Source organism: Vidua chalybeata, chromosome 15, assembly GCF_026979565.1.
Source record: "Vidua chalybeata isolate OUT-0048 chromosome 15, bVidCha1 merged haplotype, whole genome shotgun sequence".
Lineage (NCBI taxonomy): Eukaryota > Metazoa > Chordata > Aves > Passeriformes > Viduidae > Vidua > Vidua chalybeata.
The window spans coordinates 3,632,746-3,655,677 of NC_071544.1; the positions used below are offsets into that span (position 1 = coordinate 3,632,746).

Below are 22,932 nucleotides of genomic sequence, written 5' to 3' on the forward strand. Positions count from 1 at the left end.
TAGAAAGAGCAGACAAAAGGTATTTACAGTCTGTATTAGCAGGACTCTGCTTCACACTGAATATTCTCCATTCTCCGAACTAAGACTGGAGTTAGCCAAGAATTGTTAAATAGCTAAATTAGCTGAAAATATGAAGTGAATCACTGCTGCCTCTCCAAGCACAGCACTTTTTATGTAGGCTTAGAAATATCTTCTGCTTATTTTTTTTTGTTAAACTCCCAAAAGCATAAAGTAGTTGTAGCCAAGGCAATGCCATGAGAAGCACGTCCAGAGCAGCAGGAGTGGGCACGAGGAGCAGGGCTCAGCACAGGAGCCCAGGGGATTGGCTACACCCCTGAATGCCCCACTGCATCTCCATAAACACCCATTGTGCTCCTTCAATGAACAGCACATCTCAAAGCTGAAAACCAGCAATGTGTACGCCTGGAACATTTAATTTGGGAAATTGGGAAAGCGTGCTCATCTCCTGTGGCTCCCTTTTCTCTATATTCTTCCTTCATAAGGGCTCAGCATTTCACAGCCACTGAAGAATTCAAAGAATGCCATTAACCAAGATACCACCCTGATAATTAAAACTAAATACTTGTTCTGAAAGAATTCTGCAGCAAATCTTAATTCTTACACACAGAAACTCCTTTTCAGGCCAAAATATTATAGCTTTTTGTTTTCTAGGTGATGTCTCAGCCCTTTTTTTTTCTTTTATCACTCTTTCCCAATAGTTACTCCATCACGATCATGAAACTCTATTATTATTCTTTCATAACTTACAAACCCCAGTTTCCAAGTTTTGGTCTCAAGAGTTTGTTCTCTGCTTGCTGGGCTGTTTTAGAGTGTGGCTATACCTGTGTTTATCACAAGGGAGAGCAAAGGAGAAGGGAAGAAGGGAAGAACTTTTAAAGGGAGAGGTAGATGAAATGAATTTCTGGAAATTATATTCTCTTAGGGCAAGGAAGATGTATTAATGGCTGAAAAAATGGAGAAAAACCATCGAGAATAGCTCCCCCACACTTCACCTACTTGAAATGTACATATTTTCTATGATTTTCTATTTTTCTGGACAGATAGATGAAAACTGAAGCTCAGATTTGTTCTCTGGGAGTTTTCGTACACAAAGACTCTGATCTGGCATTCTGTTTAGCACCCCAGGACAGGCAGGAAGTCAGGAAATCCTTTTGGCTACCAGCAGTGAAAATGCTGCTGCATTCATGCTGAGAAACAAATGTGGGCACCACATCTACACATGAATATTTCAGGAGACCTGCCTCCTCAATTAAAAAATCTAAGCCTCATTATTAGAGGGAAAAACAAAATACATCATAAAACCCCATTTCCCTGAATACCCCATCAAAACTGAGATTAAATCACACATTTATCACTATATGAAATACTACATTTGTACCCTCAGTCTTGTATTGAAGCACCTGTCACTGCTCATGGGCACAATACATGAATTTTATGCCTATCTGAATACAAAGGGTGGCTGTAGAGCAAAATAAATTGATAAATACAGCCATATCTGAATTCTTCAGTTCTGTGGATTGACACAGAAGTTTCAATTCTCAAGGCTTCTCCAAGCTTGTCTGGCTTTAAGACTTCACTGAAAGGAAAGAGTTTGTGAAATAACTAAGCCTGGAGCTCAGAAACTGCATCTCATTTCAAAAATGTTTGAAATGCGCTCATTTAACAGTTTCTGAAATGAAATACAACAGATTTCCAGGGCTGCAACATCATCTCCTCATTTGCAATCCAAAGTTTTACAAAAGCTTAATGGAATTTAAGCTGGTTTTTTTTTTTTTAATCCAGAGAATCATCCTTTCAGACTCTCAGAGACTGGCCCTGGCAATGAAAAAGGAGGCTGAAGTACTTAATTGATGTTAGATTCCACATCTCACAGCAGTGTAAGACAGAGCAACACCCTGGAACTTGCTGCTCATCACCTCAGTAGAAAATGGTCTGCAGCACTGCCCTTTCACAGACACTGACAGGATCCTTCCAATGTAACAAATTGCTTTACATTATGGGAGTGTGGCATTTCAAAAGATGTCCATTTGCCTTCCTGCATCAAAATGAAAAATGTCTAGTGCATTGTTATGCCTTTTCAGTAGGTATATTAAGATCTAAGAATATAGCTGAAATAATGACTTCTTTGCTTGCTAGCAATTAATGTTCAAACAGCACAGGATACAAGAGAGGGAAATATGCCTCAAGATTTATTTTCCTACGTTATAAAATGTAGAACTCTCTCTGATACCTTACCCTTACCACAGTGCTGTGGATGACAAGGCTGTAAAATATGAGGAATTTTTGCTGTTGTTTGTGAGGGGTTTTCTTGCTTGGTTTTTGGTTGCTTGGTTTGAGTTTTGTTTGTTTTGATTTGGATTTTTTGCTTGTTTGGTTTGGGTCACCATGTTTTCAAACTATCTGGCTCGTGCAGACTGAGAGTACTGAGATTCCTATAAAACAAGGGTTTGGAAAATGAATTTCATTTTCGATTATTTCTGGTTTCTCAGGTTTGAGAGCTGTCACTGCAGCTTATGAAGCTGTTTTGTACCATCACAAGATTTGTGATCTAAATTCAAACCAGGAGCTCTAAAAAGCAGAGAGGTACAGTCAAGCTCTAAAAAAGCCAAGATTAGCTACGCTTTTGTTTAAAAAGAACATTAAATTCTGCACCTGAAAAGCACAACTCAACTCCACATAAACTCCCTCAGAGTAAAGCCCCAGTTTTGCTCACTCTTGTTCTCTAAAACTGAACAGTGAATAATTCAAAAGTTTCATTAATTTTGTAGGAACGGGATAATGTTAAAAGCGTACAAATCTATAGCCTGAAGTGCCTGCTGCAGGGGAAGAACTGAGGGCTAGGCTGGGGTTGGAATTCAGCCCTTGGGTTTGTGAGGGGAGCAAGGACAGCACTCCCCACCTGCGGGGAAATGCCGGCGCTGAAGGAGCAGCGGGGCAAGGCAGAAGCAGATGGGGCATATCCAGAGCAATCTGCCCAGCGCTGTGCTGCTCAGCGGCACAGACATCCTTTCCTTCCCCGTCTCCAGCCTGCTCTTTTCCCCTGCAGCCAGAACCGCCGCGTTCCGTCAGCGAACCATTGCCCGTGCGCAAGGGGAGCGCTCGGGAGCTGCTGAGGGGCAGGGCCGGTTCTGTACCTCGGCACACGCAGGGGCTGCTCCGTCCTGCTCCCAGACACGGGACCGGGGACAGCGGGGACACTGAGGGCACTGAGGGCCCGGGCACCGCCGCGGCTCGGGGCCGGAACGGGCGGGAGCGCTGAGGGGGCTCAGCGGCAGCGCTGAGGGCAGGGCCGGGCCCATGGCGGCTCCGGGGGGCTCCGGCTCCTCGGGGGTCTCACAGCTCCGGCGGCGGCAGGGGACACACACCGGGCAGGGGACACACACCGGGCAGGGGACACACACCGGGCAGGATACACACACCGGGCAGGGGACACACACCAGGAAGGGGACACACACCGGGAAAGGGCCCACAGCTCAGGGTCACGGCCGGCTCTTGGTCTGACTTTGCTTTAAAGCTACAGTGACCGAGGTATCAGAACCTTCCTGCAGATCTCTTCGAGGTGTTTGCTACTCTTACTTTACACACACACACGCACGTACATGTGTATATATATGAGAGGTTATTTGTTCGGAGAGTTCAGCCTCTCTCTGCAGTGCCTGAAGACCGCTGCAGTGTTTCAGTGGCCCTTACCTGCCCTCCTTCGTGGCCACCTGCAGCCTCCGGTGTCCCTGCCCGGCCCCTGCGGTCCCACCGCCCTGTTCGGGGTCTGCCACTCCTGTCCTGTGCTTTGGTGATGGTGCCCTGCCAAGGGAAGGCTGCTACACTGATTAGGCACGGCTTTTTTTTCCTGACAAATTCCAGTTAACTGTGACTTTCACCTAGAGTTTCTTGCCGTTTGAAAGATACATATTTGCTAGCATGGTTGAAGGGTTTTTCTTGGAATTCAGTTTAGCTGGCTGACTTTTACAGATTTCTTAATTCTTGCTGTCTTAAAAAAAAAAAAAAAGGAAAAAAATATGTACATTCCCGCCTATGCAGTGCTTCATCCATTTTCTGTCATAACCTAGAACGAGCTGTGTCAGGTTTTATGAAATTAATGATTCATCTTAGTACAACCTAGGCTGCTCTTTTTAGTTTCTCATATTTGACCTAATAAAAAATTACTAAGTTCTTGATCACAAAAACACAGACCAGACTGGTAGGCTTTGAAAAAGAGAACTTTCTTCAAGGAGATCAAGTCTTTCACACACTTGTCCATTTTGTAAATAAATACATGTCAATTTCATAAATACACAAATGTCCATTTCATAAACAAACATCCACTAGTTTTGTTATTCCAGTGTCCTCTAGCACAACCTCGTCATTTTGGCTTCATGCAAACGAAATTCACTAACTCAGCAGCTGTAATCCAGCTTGCTGGAGTAGAAGTACTGAGTGGAGAACAAACAGAATAAAAATGAATCCAGGGATCCTACTGGAAAAGTGAGTTTTCCCAGAGAGGGCAGTATAGTGGGCAGCAAGTGTGATCTAGGCTAGAAGGGAGGGACTGGACTTTCTTCATCACGTAATGTCAAATGCAGGAAAATCTAGGCAGACTTAATACGTAAAATGGTGTGAATTGTTCATGGTATGGAAATGAAGGAAATCTGAGCTGCTGGAACAAACGGTGCGTGGAGACTCTGCAGTGGAAGCTGAATCAATTCCTAGACCAGAGCTGGTTGGTAACAGGGGAATAGCTGAAATTTCACTTTTACAGGCATATTGGAATTATATGCAAAAATGTGATTTATAAGAATGCATCTGTGTTTACTGCTTATCTCCAGCTGAGCTTTAGAGGTCCTGTTGAGAATAACATAAAATGTAGCATTTTGTTCCTGTGCAATAAACGGTAATTAGGAAGCAATTTTAATTTAAGGCCAGCTAAGGTTTTGCTGTTTACAATAACTAGCAGACAATGACTAAGTGTACAGTATGTATGAATGACAGATTAAAAATATTAATAATGAAGAAATATTAATGAAAGTATTGCTTTTCATTACATGACACACCCAGTACAAATCCTTAGATCAGTTTTACAGCTTTAACTGCCTTTTTCAGTTCTTAAGTAGGCAGCACTTGAAGTTATACACTTCATCCTGCATCCTTTGCTTGCTGTCCCAGTCCACCACATTACCACTTGCTTTTCAGCAGTTATCTAGCTCCCCTATTTTCCCTAGTTTATTTAATTTTATATTTTGTCTTGTTTTAAAACTATGGAGCACAACATATCTACTGAAAACTTGATGGCAACCTAAGAGCCTCTTGTTGAAATACTATTTTAGTACTTTATTGTCCTTACTCTGCTTCTCTGTAAATTATCCAAGCTCATTACTGAGGCAAAGTCAGTGTTTGAACTCTTGTAAATTGTTCCTATGCATGGCAGAAAGAAGAGCTTATATTTCAGTAATCTGGCTAAAAGAAGATTAGAGGTGGCATCTGTCTGTAATAACTCTCAGGATATATTTCTAAAGTGATATTCAGAAAAGACACAAAGAAGAGACTGTGGTAAGCTTAATTCTAGCTTTCAGTTCCAGTTTTTTGATGCAGAATTGTCTTCCAAGTATCTGCTTAGATTCAGTGGGAAGCAATTTACTTTTAAATCTTCAGAATCGCAAGTGGGGAATCTCCTTTGTTCGAGAGACAACTTTATTTTGTTTATTGACTGATAATATCAGTAGCAGAATTAAAACCATGGGTTAAAAACTGAAGTTTGAAGGCTGGAAGATTGAAAGAAATGAGAGTTAAAATAAAAACAGCAAGACACTTGGGCTTGAGGCAAATCAGTGAAAAGAACCAGGAGAAATCAGCCAGTGATTTCTCTTGTGACGCCTGATCTGCAGCAGCCTCACCATCTGTTGCTTAGGTCTAAACATTTTGAAGTCACTCTATACTTTCCTGAAATGCAGATTTATTTATATTTAAATGAATGTCTTCCTTCAGCATTCCTCCACAAAAGTCAAGCATTTGCAGAGAGAAGCAGAGCTGTTTCTGCACTACCTAAATTGAACAATGTATTAGAAAAACCCCAACTGTTTAACAATTGTCAACATGTCTGCCCATTTCTGTGTTCTATCTTAGAATTCTATTCTACTTAGCATTTTTCTAAATAAAATTCTTACTGACTGTAGCTTTAGGTCTGTCCCTCTGTGCCCTCCTGTAACTGGTGGTGGAGGAGATGGGGTTCCAAAGACTGGCTGGGTTAAAACTAATTGGAGAGGAGTCATCAATACTTTGGAAATTGGACATACATTGGGCCAGTTTTGATTTGCCTGGAAAAAATCAATCCACTAAAAAACCATGTGTGCTGAACAAGAGCAGAAAAATCAGTCCTCCAAGCAGAATCACAATAAAGAAAAGCACTTTGTCTTTTCATGAAATTCCACAATATGGAGCTGCCATTGTGACCTCTTTTAAAGTAGAGCCACTGCCTTAGACACTGAGCTCCACAAAGTTTTTTGCAAGTACAATTAGTGACCCATTTCTCCTCTTTAGTCCTGGTTTTAGGTAAAGGTCCTTTCTGGTACTAGCTGGAACAAAAGTGTTTGGAGCTAAAGATGGTGTGTCCATTATGTTGCCACATCAAGGATGACAATGACACGAGGTGAAAAGACCACCACCTCTAAAAAGCCCTCCCAAATCCAACCAAAAAAATGCATCAAGTTCTGCCACATAATAAAATTGTGTCTTTTTTTTATAGCAAACTAGTGTACCTTGTTGCATGGGCACAACATATCTTAGATACATAATGACCCAAATGAGTCACTTTTTATAGCAGTGAAAATAATCTTTGACGTGCCTTAATGCAACGGACTACTGTTTTGATTAAGGCCTAGATTACCTGATTACCTTGGCCTGTCTGATAACTTCTACCAAGGGCTAATTTTCACAATAAAGATGGGCTTTTAATCAAAGTTTTCTACACCCTGCAGAAAAAGCTTCTGATATAATCTTTATGAGGATTACCGGCTGCCTCCTTCTGTGTGCAGGGTAAGGCCATCAGTCTCTTTGATCAGCACAGGAAGCAAATCTATGGATTTGCTCTGCAGGAAGGATGCAACTTCCTAGTTCTATACTGTTGCCCTGTCTCCTTACAGCCTCTTGTATAGCAAAACTATCACCTGACCAACCCCAAATCTCAAAATTCATCTCAGAGACAGCCTCCTCTCTAGTGAAGGCAAACTCAAACTGCTGAGACTCTGTCAAGCTTTCACAGAACAGTAACAATCATTGGACTCAGTTTCTTCCATACCAGATGAGAAAAGAAAAGCAGCATGACAGCAAGTAAATATTTAATTTACATTTCATTATCAGACTCACTAGATATGACCAGAAAAGGAAACTGGAAGAATTATCCATTATGTTGAAAAATGCAGTTTGAGGATAGTATGCAGAGTATAAATTATGTTCCACATTTAATGAATGACATGAAACAACTTTTCAGAGGAATATCAGTAACACAGAACCTCGTATGACCTATGCCTCTTTCTCTTTTATGGGACATGCCAGAGACAGTATTTCCTGGATCAGAGGAGCATGCCTGACGAGTGAGCTCCCCTCAGTGCTGGAATGTGACACAAAAAGTCCCTGCTACAGCAGTGACAGCAAGGGAAGGTGCACAGAGCCAATGTCCTGCACTGCTGCACTGGCTGCAGGCTGTGCAGGTGTCATGGAGCTCTCCTGAGACAGAGCTGCCATGGCTTGGGCAAGCTCAGAGCTCTGCTTTGCTGGCTTGGGCAAGCTCAGAGCTCTGCTTTGCTGGCTTGGGCAAGCTCAGAGCTCTGCTTTGCTGGCTTGGGCAAGCTCAGAGCTCTGCTTTGCTGGCTTGGGCAAGCTCAGAGCTCTGCTTTGCTGGCTCCTGGGCAAGCTCAGAGCTCTGCTTTGCTGGCTTGGGCAAGCTCAGAGCTCTGCTTTGCTGGCTCCTGGGCAAGCTCAGAGCTCTGCTTTGCTGGCTCCTGGGCAAGCTCAGAGCTCTGCTTTGCTGGCTTGGGCAAGCTCAGAGCTCTGCTTTGCTGGCTCCTGGGCAAGCTCAGAGCTCTGCTTTGCTGGCTCCTGGGCAAGCTCAGAGTGCTGCTTTGCTGGCTCCTGGGCTCTGCTCTGTGCCCAGCCAGCAGCCTGCTCCTAGATGTGAACTCGAGCTGTGCCTGGAACCTCACCTTGCATTCCCTTTAGGTGCTTGGGACAATTCACCTCTCTCCTGGCCTGGCTGGTTTCCTCAGCCCACGCCGTGTGTGCTCCAGCACTGCAGTGCCCTAGGGCAGGATTAGGCCATTTGTTTATGTATAAACACATGGCACACTCCTCCTGCACAAGTGTTTGTTTTTGCATAACTGGCAGATAACAGGGCTGTAAATTTTATTGTTAAATATTATAAACATAGATCTACGATTTTTTTTCTCCCAAGAATTGTGGTTTGAGTTGGATTCTGATCTCACTTTTGCCAATTTTTTACTGATTTACCAATCATTTACCCATGCATGACATTAGAGTAAAACTTTATGGGTTGCTTTTCAACAGTGCTGACATTTCTTGTGGGTACTGTTTAACATAATATAAGCAATTAAAAACCAGGCCATTTTTCATCAAGATGCAAATGAAAATGCTTAAAATAATACTTTTTTCCCTATGATTTTCTACTTAATTCCTTATTTTATATATATCCTTACAGTATATTGAACATGACATTTTTCTGATGGTTTTATGAAAACAACTATTTCTGTTTTTCTCTATTCTTTACATTACTGGGTCACGTCTTTTTCCAGAAAACCTCTTTATCTAAATTACTATTAACACATATTTCTTCCCCTTGTTTTTCCTTCTAGACTCAGAATTTACCACCAGAGAGAACAGTCACTGCTGCATTCTACTGTTCCTGCTCCACCTTGTCTCAAACTGCTCAGGATTTTATGAGGTAATTTCAGTACTGTCACATCACCCTTGAAACAGAATATCTAAAATATGTGATAGGTGTGCAAGAGTTTGCTCCTCTGTTCATATTTTTGGACACCATGAAACCCCTTTCCATACATGTTCCCTTTCCATTACCAGGATGTATGGGATTGGGATATCAGGTGCTTCTTTGCACACTATTCTGAGTAGGTCAGAGCTTTCAATCCCCAAAATAATTTCAATTCAAATATACCTTCTGAAGAAAAAAGGAAACAAAGTAAAACTGAACATAACAAATAGGAACTTCAGAATGGTTTTTGGTGGTTCAGTCAATATTAAACTGATGAAAAGAATCTAAACAGAAACTATTTCAGAACTCAAATTTACAGATTTAGAAAGAGGTTTTCAAAATGAAAATAATGCATACTGTGTAGTTCTCCAGGCTTCACTGTAATTTTCATTGTTCTAAGATGATTAATATGCATGATCCCATCTTTTTATGCTTGGATTCTTAGGTTTCATGTGCTAACTATGTCTGAAGTGATATATAAAGTTATTTTGTTTGTATTTACAAGTGTCATCATTTGCTGGTACTCACATGATCATCTGTTACAGAAGTGTTACAAACAGCAGGGTAACAGAGTTAGTGCAGTCACAATCAAAATGCCTCAGACAATGGGAAATGCATTTACATTGGATCACCAACTCAGTACTGGAAAACCTCTTTATAAATGTGCATCATGAACATGTGAGTGATGTCCTAACAGGGTTTAGCCATTCCATATACCTCATCTGGGTTTACTTACAACTACTAGGTGATGCATGCAGAATTAAGAACTATATTTATTGTAAAGATCACCTTTTATACCATGGCAGGTGTAGGGTGCACCTTTGTACCAGCACTAATCAGAAGAAACTGCAGAATTACCAGGGCTCTTAAAATTTTGGTCCATTCTGAGAGTGTTTTCTGCCTAAAAAATGACAGATGCATGAAGTTAAAGAGAAGACAGCTCCTGCTGAGTCAAAAAATCTGGATAAAGAGGATAAAATATATAAAATACACACATATTTTTGTCATCAAATCCTGCTATTGTAATTCTTTAAAGAGCCATCACAATTCAGCTGAACTAGGTCTGTTCAGTGGGAATGTGTGTTAACTCCTTTCTGCAGAAAGGTAAGGAGGGCTTATTGTTTCTTGAGGGGCTGCACCAAGGAGATAATTACAAGCTGTGAGATATAATCACATGAACAGGGTATGGGGTGCAGGGCAAAGAGGGATCATGGTGTTTCCACCAGTACCTCCGATTGCAGGATAGAGAAGTACACTGAGTTACAATTTTTAACCAAGCTCACAAGAACCCAGGTGTGCTGTGTCCTTGTCCTCTCTGTGACTGTCAGCTGTCATGGTAACACTGCTATGCAGGATAAAGGGGAAGGGATTTTAAAGTCTCTTAAAAGGGACAAATCTGACTTTTGCTCATACCCTTGCCAGTTTTTTTTTAAAGTTATCTCAAACTCTCTCGTTTGTAACACCAACTTACTGCCTCACCTCAGATATGTCCATTCATTTCAAACCTCAGTTTCCAAATGAGCAAAGTGCAAATACACGCATGATTTTCAGGAAGCTGGCACTTTACAGGAAAGCATAATGAAGACAGTTTTATAATGCATTTTCCTTCCTTTGGAAGCAAAATATACGCTGGACACAAAGGAAAACATCAGTCTGCATTTAATACATAAAGAATTATTATCTGTCACATATTAGCAGTGTTCAAATGTAAGCATAGAGCAGAGCACCAAGTTTGTAGAGCCAATTCCTGTAACTGTAATTGCTGTGAGAGATTAATTGTCCCCACTGCAGCTTTACCAGGCAAATGGACTTCTGTGGATTTCTTTACCTTAATTGAGCTGTGCTGCTAAGTTCAGAACACCTCTTGCTCCAGTCCCCTTCAGTTCCAGCCAGGCAGGTTCCCCTGGAAAACAAGCAAACAAATAATTTAGTAAGATGCTAAGGAAAAGCTTGTGTGCATGGGCGAGAGACCCAACTGTTGGGCTTTATTAAATGGCCTTTGTTTTTTCACTGTATGTGGAAAATGGATTCAATCTTCCCCTGAGTTACTGGCATTTGTTTGCTCATCGTTTCAGACAGAATCCATAAGCTTTTAAACTTGGGCAAGACACGTAGGATGCATAAATCCTCTCTTCTGTTGTGGTTGGGGCATTGTGAGAGCACAGGCAATGGCTGTTATGGTCCCATTACATCTTTTCCCACTCTCTCCTGGCAGGAAAGTACAGACTGATGATAGATTTCAAAAGTGAATAGTGGCTTTTTCAGTATTTCAAAATTAAATAACTGGAAAAAGCACCTGAAAACCTGGAACTTCTGGCAGATTTTTCAGGAGGTCATTTTGCAGTATCAGATAAATTTCTCCTATGCTGTAAGTGTGAGCAAAAAGTAGTTCAAGAACCCTGTGATGAACAACTGATTTTCAGGTACATTTTCCTTTTAAAGAGTAATTTAAAGAAGGAGGATTTTATTTTCTTTTCAAGGGTGGAAGTAAAGGAATCATGTTATTGATCAGAGTGCCTTCAGTTAGGTGCTGTAGTTAAGACAATGGGCTCCATCCATCTGGAGGCACAGCTGAGTGCCATTTGAATGATTGCAGCAGGAGCAGACATTCTCCACCTGAGTTTAACCTACAACAAATACCATCAGTGAAACACTGCAGCTCTCCAGGCTCTAGAGCCCCACAGAAACTCTAACCAGCAGAAGTGGATGTCATTATTTCACTGTGTGAGGTACAAGCAGATAAAGTCACTTCACTTTAAATTTGTAATGCAGCTTTAGCTACACTGGGAGTTAATAGCCAGCAATTGGCAAAAGCAGTAAATTCTGGCCCTTTACACAAACCCTGATGCAGTTTTATAAGCAACCTTTAAAACTGGGCTGTTCCCTTGTTTGTGTTTAATTACACGTGCATTTAATTTTGATTGTTAATTTGTGCATGGCTCATTTTCTCTGTTCTATCAATGTAATTATCCCATTCTTGTAAAATAACTGTCAGGTCCAAAGTGCCCATGTCTCCTTTCCAACCCCAGTGTGCATCTGCAGTGTGTGGTTAAAGCTTGCAGAGACCCAGGGGACAGAGTGAATCTTGAGTCCTCACTACTGTCATTTCAGGTGTGAACCCTGATTCAGAGTCAGTTGGACTGTGGAAAAAAAATAGTGAGCAAGAAGGACCATTGAAATTGATATAACAAAGCCCATCTCACTTCTCCTAACACACACCTATTTTTAAAACTTTTGATGATTTGAAGCTGTTTGAAATTTCAATTTTTTTTTCCCTTGGAAGATGGGATGAAAGTGTCTCACAGAGCAGTTACCCAAATACAGAATTAGTCTGAAATTATGTGAGACCATGGATGAAGCTTTGTGACAGAAACCTTGGTGGCAATTTTAGTTTAAGTTGTTCCAGAGTTATTTCCCAGTCCCTGTCTGTTCAGTTTCATGCTTGCTTCACAAAGTACTGCTCCTGCCATTAAATCCTCCAGCTTATTATAGGAGTATGTGAAGCAGTCAGTGCATTCAGGATAAAATACAGAACCCCCCTTGCTTTTTGTTTTGAGTTGTTTCTTCCTTACTGGAAAAACATTGAGTTCAACAAGCACAATTTTGAGGCAATAGGGTGGGGCTTAAAATATAATTTTCACAGAACTTCAGGAGTAAAGGTTGATTTACCTGATATTATTCAAATCCAGTCTGTACATATCTACAGAATTCTTTGCACATAGTACACAGACCTGTGTGTTTTGTCCGTACAACTGTCCACTGAAATCTAACATAAAACTTTTAAAATAAATTTCAGATGAAAATTTCCTTTACAAATATAATCTGCAAACTCAAACTACTTAGGAGATGAATAATCTCAATAAATATATAGTAAAAATGTGTGATTAAGCAGACAGCTTTGCTCTTGGATCACATAGATAAGAACAATAATACCCCAAGCACCCCAGGAACTCTCAAAGTTGTGCAGAAACCACTGTGACATTGAAGTTCAGAATTTGCAGGAGGTAGTTAATACTTTTGCTTTCACTTGTGTCAAAACCACCTAAAATTGGAAAATTCTCAAGTTGCAGAGTTTTTGTTTGCTGTCCACACTGCAGGGTTTAGGTCAGCCCTTTCTCTGTCCCATTTGTTGGTGTTACTCCCCCTGTGTTTGGGATAACAGGACACTCCAGCCATCACCAATCCCACATGGCAACAAGGAAATACCAGCAGTATTAAAGGATTAATCTGACCACAACTGGTGGCTTCTGTTTCATTCATGTTGCAGAATTTTCATGTTTCTATCACTGCATTTCTAACTTTGCCTTTGTGTAAGTAGACCTGACCTGCGCTATCCACAGCCTGCTTGACTGCTTCATTTTCATATTATCAGTTATGATCAACAGATTTTTCCACAGCTATGACCTTATTTTTTCCCTTCTGTGCAGGGATAGGAATGTTAAATACTTTGATAGAGGGGAAAAAATGTCCTGATTGGCAGTGGTCTGAGGACTTTCAGCCTTTAAGGGCTACCTTACTGACTTGCCAGGGGATAAAAGACTTGGCCTCTTTGCATATTTATTTGCATAAATACTGTCTTCAAAAATTGCATAAAGTTACAATATTTGATTTAATGCTAACATCAAAAAATCAATTGAATTTACAATATTTGCTTTAAACAACACACTGTATGGAAACTAGAAAAAGCATATTGCAAGGAAATCTGTAGGTGACTTACATTGTCTTATCCTTGCTTGAGGGCAGGCAATTATATGTTTTTTGGCTGCATCTATTTTCTATCAAAATGGTTTAAAGATCTTGAAGGATACACATAACAGGAAATTAGTGACTGCTCTGCATGCACATATCTTGCAGAGCATATCACATTTTTTGGCACATGTCTCCTGAAGGTGCATGGAGACAAGGTGAGATAAATCCAAATATAAAAACAATCTGGCTCCATAACTAGGTAGAGTTAGTTCAAATTTACCACTTCCAAGCAGAACAGGAGATGACTTTGTGCTCCTGGAAAAATGTTCAGCTTCTGTAAGCTTTCCATTTTTCCTCAGTACAAATCTGGGATCAATGAAATCTAATGCTTACACCAAATAAGAAGTGACCATCGCCTGATTACTAAGGAGGCCACGTGTCAGTGACACAAATGATGAAGCAGTCTCAGTGCAAAGCAAAGCACAGCAAGGCATAGCTCTGTGTGCTGTCTGCTGTGGTGCATGAATGGGGGTGGCTTTCAGTGCCAAGGGAAGAACAACGACCTAAGTGTGCAATTTCTGAGAACCTCTGATTTTACAGCACACAAGACTGACTCTGTAACACCCCAGCAACTTTTCTCTAGGTGACAAGAAAAGTGTCAGATAAATGTTGCTCTAGAATTTCCTGTTTTGGAGAGGGAGAAAGATTAAATATTCAATAGGAATTAGTAAGGATCTTGTAGCATCCCAAGAACCAATAATTTTCAATACTTGCCTTTGCATGCAGGATACATGTTTGTTCACCATTGTTCTAAGTGGTACTTAGTCCACATGAGGTTATTTATGTCTCTTTTAACATGCATGTTTGCACTGTCTGCCTGATGGATTGCATAGGAATGAATCCAATAAAATTAAATGAAAAATAATATCCATTTTATAGTACCTGTACCACTCATTAAAGTCTGTCTATTCAATTTAAATTAAAGATATGTGATAAGGCCAGTTTATTAATATTAATGTTATGTAATCTGGGTAGAATTTTTCATTAAGATATTTCCTATTAAAATGTGCAATATCATAAAAAAAAAAAAAACTAAAATTCTCACCTTTGTCAAAATGTTATGTATTTCACTGCAGAAGGGGAAATCATCATGCAAGTTCATGGGGTTAAAGAAGTATGAGCATGCCAAATGATTATCTCCAGTCTGGCAAAATTAAGGGGCAGGTCCAGGAGAATTCCTCACACCTGAGCTGAACAGGGCTTCTCAGAGCTTTGGCAGTCCCAGGGTAGGGAAGGACCCCTACAAAGCAACAGGCAACAGGAGTGAATAAATATCAACCCCCTCATCATTTCGTCTTCTGTGTAAGAATTGTGTTAAACTGGTTTGGGTGTTTTAAATAACACTAAGACTAATTAGAGATCTCCCTGCTTGTGATGCAGTGAAGTGCAGGTACATCCTATGGGCACAACAGATGAAGTCAAGTTAGATGATGGCTTTATCAGCATTAAGTAGCCAGGTTCCCAGCTGACAAGGGAAAAAGATGTTCCTCCACCTTCTTTGAACTTCTTGCATTCTTAACATTCCTTCCATAAATCATTTAATAGCTGCCCTATTCATAGGAAAATGCATTGCTGAAGTTAAACAGTGGTTTTTCTCCTTCCACTCTCATTGGAGAGAAGCATAATAAATGATGCCTGATTTGCATGCAAGTTTGCATACACCAAGCTCTTGTCATGAACTAGCAAACAATAAGCTGCTCATGTCAGAACACATTGTACAAACAACAGCATCAAATGGCTACTGAGCTGTATTATTACCCTGCTGTGCTGTGCTACTGACACTTCACACAAATCTATAGCTCTGCAAAGGCAACAGAGGGGATAAATTGAGCAGCTTTGTGCCTGTCATTGTGCTGCAGTCCAAATAACCTCCACTGCTTTGTGGGACATCTTGACTCCAGAGAAATTCTGAGGCACCTGTGTGCAGAATGTATAAAAAAGTTTCCCTGATGACATAAATCAATTTTCCATGTGGTGCCTGGAAGCTTCCATCATTGAGGTACTGGGCAATGCACAATTAGTTTCTCTAACTGTGTGCCAATTGTGTGCAGGTTGCTCCTGCAGCTGGGGGCTCTGCAGGGATGAAGTGTGTTACTGATCCAGCTGTCATAGGTCACCTACACACAATTTCAAACCTGGCAAAAGCTCTCCTGATGTGTCATGGACTTACAGCAGAGCTTCTGACAGCTCCTCATGCAGAGTTCGATGCTAACACCTGTTACTGCCTGCCTACCTTGCCTTCTGGAATCTGCCAGAGGAACAAGCAAGGGGAACTATTTAGTGGAACTCATCACTGGTAACGAGGAGGCAGCAGGACAGATCTGCAAAGGATTGAATGAGAGGAGTTGGAGCAGTGCAGGGCAGTTACAGAATCAAAATATGCCTAACATGAAGAATACTGCTGGCTGTGAAAGCACTTTTTAGAAGACTGGAATGGCCACTTTTAGAGTTTCCTCAACTTGGCACCTTCCTTCTTAAAGAGCAAAGGATATCATATGCTGCACAAGGGATATCATTGATGCACAATGTCATTGCAGAAGCCACTGTGCAATGACATTAGCAGAGGAACGCTTTTAGGATTTAAAAAGAATCAATACCATGCTGAGGTAAAGCACAATTTGTATTGCAATTTAGCTAACACAAGACATGCAAAAATTAATTTTATATAGGTATTCTGAAAATGAATTTGCACAGAATATCAGCAGGCAGGATATTGGGCAAATACACCAAGGAAGGGTTGTTTTGCTAGATCACAGTCTTTACCCCCCTTAGAACTAGACTTGCAGCATAAATAAGAAATACTGAAGTGTCGTTCTGTCCAGGGCATGACAGCTCTGCAGGTTTCTAGCTCATGGCAAGCACCAGCTGAGGTGTATTTAACAGCAATGCCTCCAGGACCACAGCAACACAGTCTTGCAGCTGTCAGCACTTAAAGCAGGGAAAGCTGCAGGTTCCAAGTGCACAGGAGGCTTTTGGTTCATAGCTCACAGATCCAGAGGTGTGGTACTTAGGCAAAAAATCACACAGGTCCAGGGCAGCTCTTTCTAAAATCCTTAAGAAAGAGTTGTAAGGATTGCTGCAAAGTGCTACAAACTGGAAGTGTTAGGAATTGGCAAACCTACTGGGAAGAAGTTCATTGTTTTCCTCCCCTGGGGATGCTTTTACATGAAGCAACAAAGCAACTATTGACACTACTAAACAGTGAAGAGTTTCATAAAGTATCCCCTCATGAGAGAAAGCTAGTGCATTGTAATTCTGTGTGAACCTGGCAAAGTCCCCACTGCTGTTTATGGGAGAAGTAAATACTGAGAGGCCTGAGATGTGATTTTCCTGTACAGGGGATACCTGTGCCACACCTCTTGGTGTCATCTTTGAACCAGCTGTAACATTTAAGCTCTCATCAGTTTATCATCTGGAAGCTCAGGCATTTGTAACCTTGCAGTTAAACACAAATCTTTAAACCTTGTGGCTTAAATGTCTTGAATTGTAGATGGGTCTCCAACAGTACTGTTGTGGGGCACAAAGGACCTCAGCTAAACAGAACCTATTACTGCAGGGCTGCAGGCTTGCAGCTGATCCCATAACGAGGTGGAACAACCCTGGCAGTGGTACAAGGGATCTACAGCTGTACCCAGACCTCTGCTGTGAACCCCAAATCTCTCCTCTCCCTGGCACTAGAGCCAGGGCTGAAGAGACTCCAGGGCTGCAGAGCCAGGACACAGATTGGGGGAAACTTTGGGGTAAGAACCCAGGGAAAGTCTTTCTAATGGGATCAATGAAGCTGCCCCAGGGATTCAGCAGCAATATACCTCAGACTTACGTAGGAACTTGTTACTCATTAATCATTAGTCAAGACACACTGCCTGCCAGTGAAAGCTTCTAATATTTGCAGTTCTGCTGTGATACAGAAGGAAAGCAAGTAGTAACCTACTCTGGCACTTTAGGTCTGGTTGTGTTTGTGGGGAGATAGGAGCAGCCTGTAAGGGTTAACATTTAAACCAGGGACAAATAATTGCAGAGTCATGAAACACAGTGGTATGTGAAGACAGCTGTATCTCAACGCAAAACACACTCTAAGAATGAAATAATCAATCAAGAATCTTAACAGGGAGAACTATACAGAGTTCTTGGAGCCCAGATTTTCTTTTTGAGCAGTTTAGTAAATATGTTTATTAATCACACTATAGGTCTATAAATATCAGTGATATTTTAAATATATTTTAATTACAGGTTCAACATTAGTGGCTTCTTTAATAGCATACTTAAAAACAAACAAACAAACAAAATAATAGGCAAAAAAATCCTTAAAACCGAGGTGCTCTTCCATCCAAAACTCTTACACTCATATTGGTCAAGTACAGGAAGGGGAGCATTACCTTTGACAGAGCAGTGCTGCTGCTCATACAAGAATAGTTGCTAAGTTTCCCTGCAGCTGCTTCAGGATGTGCAGGAGCTCCAGGAATGCATTGACATGGCTGCTTACCAAAACCAGTTCTTTCTGCAAAACACAAAATAGAGACAAAGATTTTTTCATTTCAAAGTGGTTCTGTTTGGAGGAGAAATAGGATTACAATGCATGCAATCATCTTTGCTCTCCTCCTTGAAGAGCAGCTCCACCACCAGACGTGCCAAGTCAGCTCAGTGGCTGCAGGGGAACCAATTCCTTGGTGTTCAGGGAAGCCACTGGAGAACAAAACTTTGTCTGTGAGCTGGAATTTTGGCAGCACTTGCTCAGCATACAGAAGCCAAACGTGGTATTGGGTTGACAGCATCTGGGAAGCAATGAGGCACGAGCTTGTTTTTATGCACAGCTCTATGGAGTTCCTGTTATTATCTGGGATTGGGCACTAGGAGAGTCAAACAAAGTGCTGAGAGACAAAGGAGTTGCTTTTTACTCTCTGCTGGCACTTAGCAAAGTCATTCTTCTTACTTCATTTTCCACCTTTTTCCCCCCCCCACTTTTGGTCTCTAAGTTCATAATGGAATATTTTCCATTTCAGCCCTAAAGAAAACAGCTCCTCTGATTTTGTGAGCCATATATTCTACAGGAACTGTATTTCTGAGCACTTTGTGGCATGTCTGCTGAATCCAAGGCATAAGCACAGTGACTGAAGACATTTCTCAGTTTTAACATGAGCAGATCTCTATGACAAATGCTGCCACTGCAGAGTTGCAGGGAATCTTGCAGCCCACCCAGCAGGCTGAGATTCTGCAAGGGTTGGAAGATTCTAAGGGCAGGAGTTACAGCTCAGGCCTCAGCACGTGCCTGACTTAAGAGAAACTTACAGTGATGGCACAAGGACACCACCAGAAGGGCATTTTCTTTTTTTATTGAACAAAGGTTTTAGTAGTGTAGATAGGCTTTAACTCCCAAGTGGCAATTTATTATAGTGGATTTAAAACTAGGAAAAGCCAGAGCAAACTCGATAGTGGAAAACTTGAAACATAAAAGAAATTCAATAATAAATAAGAATGCAGGAAAATTGCAGTCGTGTTGGCTAATTGACAGGTGAAAACAGTCTGCTTTCTGAAATTTAAATGATTGGCACCACTTTACTCCAGTAGGGAAACTCCAAGGGTGATTTTTATTCAGTGATAGTATTTTGCATAATAGCAGCCAGTTATATTTTCCAGGTATGCAAATGCTGATGGCCTCGACATGTCATCTGAGCATCTGACCTTCTGCTACCCTTACCCTGCTCTTCCTCACACAAATTGCTCAAGTCACACAGGTAAGGAGACTTTTAAAGGCTTAAGTAGCGCAGTACAAACACAAGTACACACTCTTCTATACAAATGCTTTATTAAAAATGATTCTGGGGTTATCCATTTTGAGATATTACTCTACATGAATGTGGAACTCGAGTCAAGTCTTTGTTTAAAAAAACTTCACCTATATTTTGAAATGTTTGTTGCTACTGTAGAGGGTAGGAAAAATAAGAATTATTTCTAATATTTACACAAGGACAAACAGCATGGGCTTTTACAAAATGAAAAAAATACAGTACAGAGACTTTTTACAATATCTGCAGTTGATACTCTGAAAGATCCAGTCTTTGAAACTGAAATTCAGAGACAGTTAAACTTTTACCTCCCTTTTCTTCTTCCCTCACCTCCCACCCCTGTATTCAAACCCTTTATTCAGTAGAAATAATTCGCATAGAAAGTTAAGATATAACAAATGTGTTTTCTTCTTAGAAAAAAACATGTCTTAAACATATATGTTTATATATTCAGGACAGATCCTGTTTCCCTTATGTGACTAGAGTTACATGTGTAAGGAATAAAATTGACCCTGTAATTAGAATTGAAAGCACAAAGATCCAACAGCAGAAGACAATTCCCGTGTATTTTGTTATGCTTCCCTGCAGCTTCAAAATCCCTGTTGTGTCCATGATGATGTCAGTTTGCTGCACAGCCACATTCCCCCTGGGACTGGAAGGGGGTCAAGCTTTGGACAAGGTCTGCACTGGCATGAGAGAAAGCCAAAGGCAGCACTCACCATTCAAGTGTTGCTAGTCACTATACAGGGGTTTTTATTATGGATCCTGCAGTGTTCAGGAGAGCTTTGGCCAAATAAGAACTCGCTGAGCATTTAGTACAGGCAGCCTGTACCTGAAGACAGGATAGTTAGAGGTACCACCACATTTCTGTTATCACTTTAAAAAGCACAGCAATGTTAATGCCACGCCAGAAAGAGCCTCCTGCCTAAGGCAAACTAACTTCTCAAGGACTTCTGTCGAGGACCCTGGCTGGCAGCTGTACAAGCAGTGTCTAAGGAGAACTTTTCACTATTCTTCCTCTTAGTATCCCTGATTTTCCACGTGCAGCTGCTGAATGTGGAGTGTTTGTGATTTCAGTATAATGGGTAACAAGTTTGTGGCTGTCAGGAGGAGGATGCAGTGTGGCCCTAGAGACAAGAGGCTAATGCTGATCACCTGCCCTTGGATCGTTTCCTCTCATAAATAACTATCCTTTAGTGTCCTAGAATCCTTCATTTAAACCTCTGTCCCTTCCCTGGAGTACAGGGTGTTGTTTGTGCTGAGGCTGCTGTAAAAATGGGTGTTAAACTGGTTGAGCACTGAGTTGCTGTGGCCAAGGTGACTGGAAGGCATGGAATTGGACCAGTCTCCCACACCATGGCTGGGAATACTGGAGAGTGGGGAGTAGGAATTGAAGCCTACCATGTTCTGCCCCATTTTGTCAATGGGTTCAGAGCTGAGTCCCACGGGGCCGGAGCGGCTCCCCGAGCTGGAGCCGTGGACATAGGCGGTCATGCTGGAGAGGAAGTTACTGAGGCACGGGCTGCTGGAGGAGGGAGGAGGAGATCCTTTCTCAGGTGAATTGTCAGTCCCAGGTGATGAGTTTTCCAAGATATCCTGATGCTCTGCAGCTTTGGGGCTGCCAGTCAGGGTACTGTCCTCGGATTTTTCAGACGCAAGAGCAGCAGCACTGGCCTCAATGTCAGACTTTCTCTTCCGCTTCCTGCGAAAGTTTCCATTGTCAAACATCTTCTCACAGTTCGGGTCCAGAGTCCAGTAATTCCCTTTTCCTGACCAAGGAAACAAACCCACACTTTTAGTTTAAAAATATGCATACAAGCACAAAAACAAACAAACAAACAAACAAAAAAAACCCCCCAGTCATTTAGGGCTTTACAGTGCTTCTCTCATTTCACAGAAACAGAACAATTGCATGAGCAATACACACATATTTTTAGTCACTCAAAAGTACAAGTCTATTGAATTCAGAAAACATGTTTAAAGTTTGGGTTCTGCCCTTTAGCCCTGACTCTTCACACAGGCAAAAATACAAGTAGAGTCACTAAAAGGGCTTTTTGTTTTGTTTTCTTGGTGAGGGACGGAGGTTTTCAGTATACAGCTGGTCTTCTGAATTTATGGCAGAGAGTAATCAAATCCCACACTGGGATCCCACTCCAGATTCAGTGGGGTAGCATAGGTTTCTAATAAGACAGAACTAGGCTTTTGGCCCTCTACTGCAGAATAAAGTCAATGAGTTTTTAATATTCTTTATGGTTCTTGATAGTTCTTATCAGCTATTGATAGGAAACAATGAATAAAGGAATATCTACAGCCTAACAGCCAAGGGATTGGTAATGACAGAGGTATCATTCCAAGGAAAACACTAATTGAAACAAACAAAATAAAAGCAGCCTGCTCTCCTCTTGAGAATTAATGCTGACTCCCCAAAGCCATTGGATTTCTTTGACGAATCCCCTTCCCTTGAATTCCCAGTTAAGTTTGACACGAGTCATGCATTGCACCAAATGGGTATTGAGTGTGCCTTGCCCAATTAAATGTTCCTGTGCATGCTGGGTCTCATGCTCAGCTCATTGATCCATTCTCAGGAAGACCCGGGGCAGGACAGAATTCCCTTCCCTGCAGAGGTCTCACAGCAGCACTGATTCACACCTCAGCTGTGCACAGCTGCTTTCTAGTTCAGCCTTTTGAAAACAAAGTGCTACTGTGTCTATGTCCTGTATCTGGGCTACTATGTCTCTTTACAGTGCATTAGGTATATTAAAATTCATCAAGTTTAGTTTGAGGTGGGGAAAAGGGGGAGAGGGCTATACCTGGATCATCTTCATCTCGAGGCACCTTCTTGAAGCAGTCGTTGAGAGACAAGTTGTGCCGTATGGAATTCTGCCAGCCAGCTTTGCTTTTGTTGTAGAACGGGAAGTTGTCAGCCACGTACTGGTAGATCTGGCTCAGAGTCAGCCTCTTATCAGGTGCCCCGTGGATGGCCATGGCAATGAGGGCAGAGTAGGAGTAAGGTGGTCTCACCAACTTCATGAGCTCCTCTTGGGACGGGAGGGGAAGCCAGCCAAGGTCGGTTCCTCCCAAGCCGTGCACGTTGGGCAAGAGCTGCCTCTGCATCCCGTACGACTGCGGGATGAAGGGGCTGGCGTTGGAGCCCGGCAGGTACGGTGGGGGGGTGATGGAAGGTCCATTTAGCCAGAGGTAAGGATTGGGAGTGCTGCTGTAATCTGTCGTCTCAAAGGTGCTCGGTCGCTGGGGACTCGGGACGTTCTGCGGATGGAAGAAGTTCTCGTAGTAGATATTCATCTCCGGAGGCTCTTGGCCGATATTTGGGAACTGTGGGCTGCAGCGTGGAGGGGAGTGCGACTGTGGGTCAAAGAAGCTCAT

The 22,932-nt window shown here is 41.8% G+C and overlaps 1 protein-coding gene and 1 long non-coding RNA gene across 7 annotated transcripts in view; both read right to left on the reverse strand.

Annotated features, from left to right (window-relative positions):
* LOC128795706 (uncharacterized) overlaps nucleotides 1-3,789 on the reverse strand; it is a 53,386-nt gene extending 49,597 nt beyond the window's left edge. For 4 of the 6 annotated variants that reach the window (XR_008433618.1, XR_008433617.1, XR_008433614.1 and 1 more), the window contains exon 1: nucleotides 3,156-3,275. This is a non-coding gene — a long non-coding RNA (uncharacterized LOC128795706). Of the gene's footprint in view, nucleotides 1-3,155; nucleotides 3,276-3,711 lie in introns of those variants that run through there. The other 2 variants (XR_008433619.1, XR_008433615.1) reach the window with 2 other exon arrangements.
* A 16,116-nt stretch (nucleotides 3,790-19,905) lies between these two features.
* On the reverse strand, nucleotides 19,906-22,932 carry FOXI1 (forkhead box I1). Its single transcript, XM_053956701.1, has 2 exons — nucleotides 22,359-22,932; nucleotides 19,906-21,317 (listed from the first exon to the last, which is right to left on the reverse strand). Exons 1-2 carry the CDS (start codon nucleotides 22,930-22,932, stop codon nucleotides 20,764-20,766), a joined length of 1,128 nt encoding a protein of 375 aa, XP_053812676.1. The 3' UTR covers nucleotides 19,906-20,763.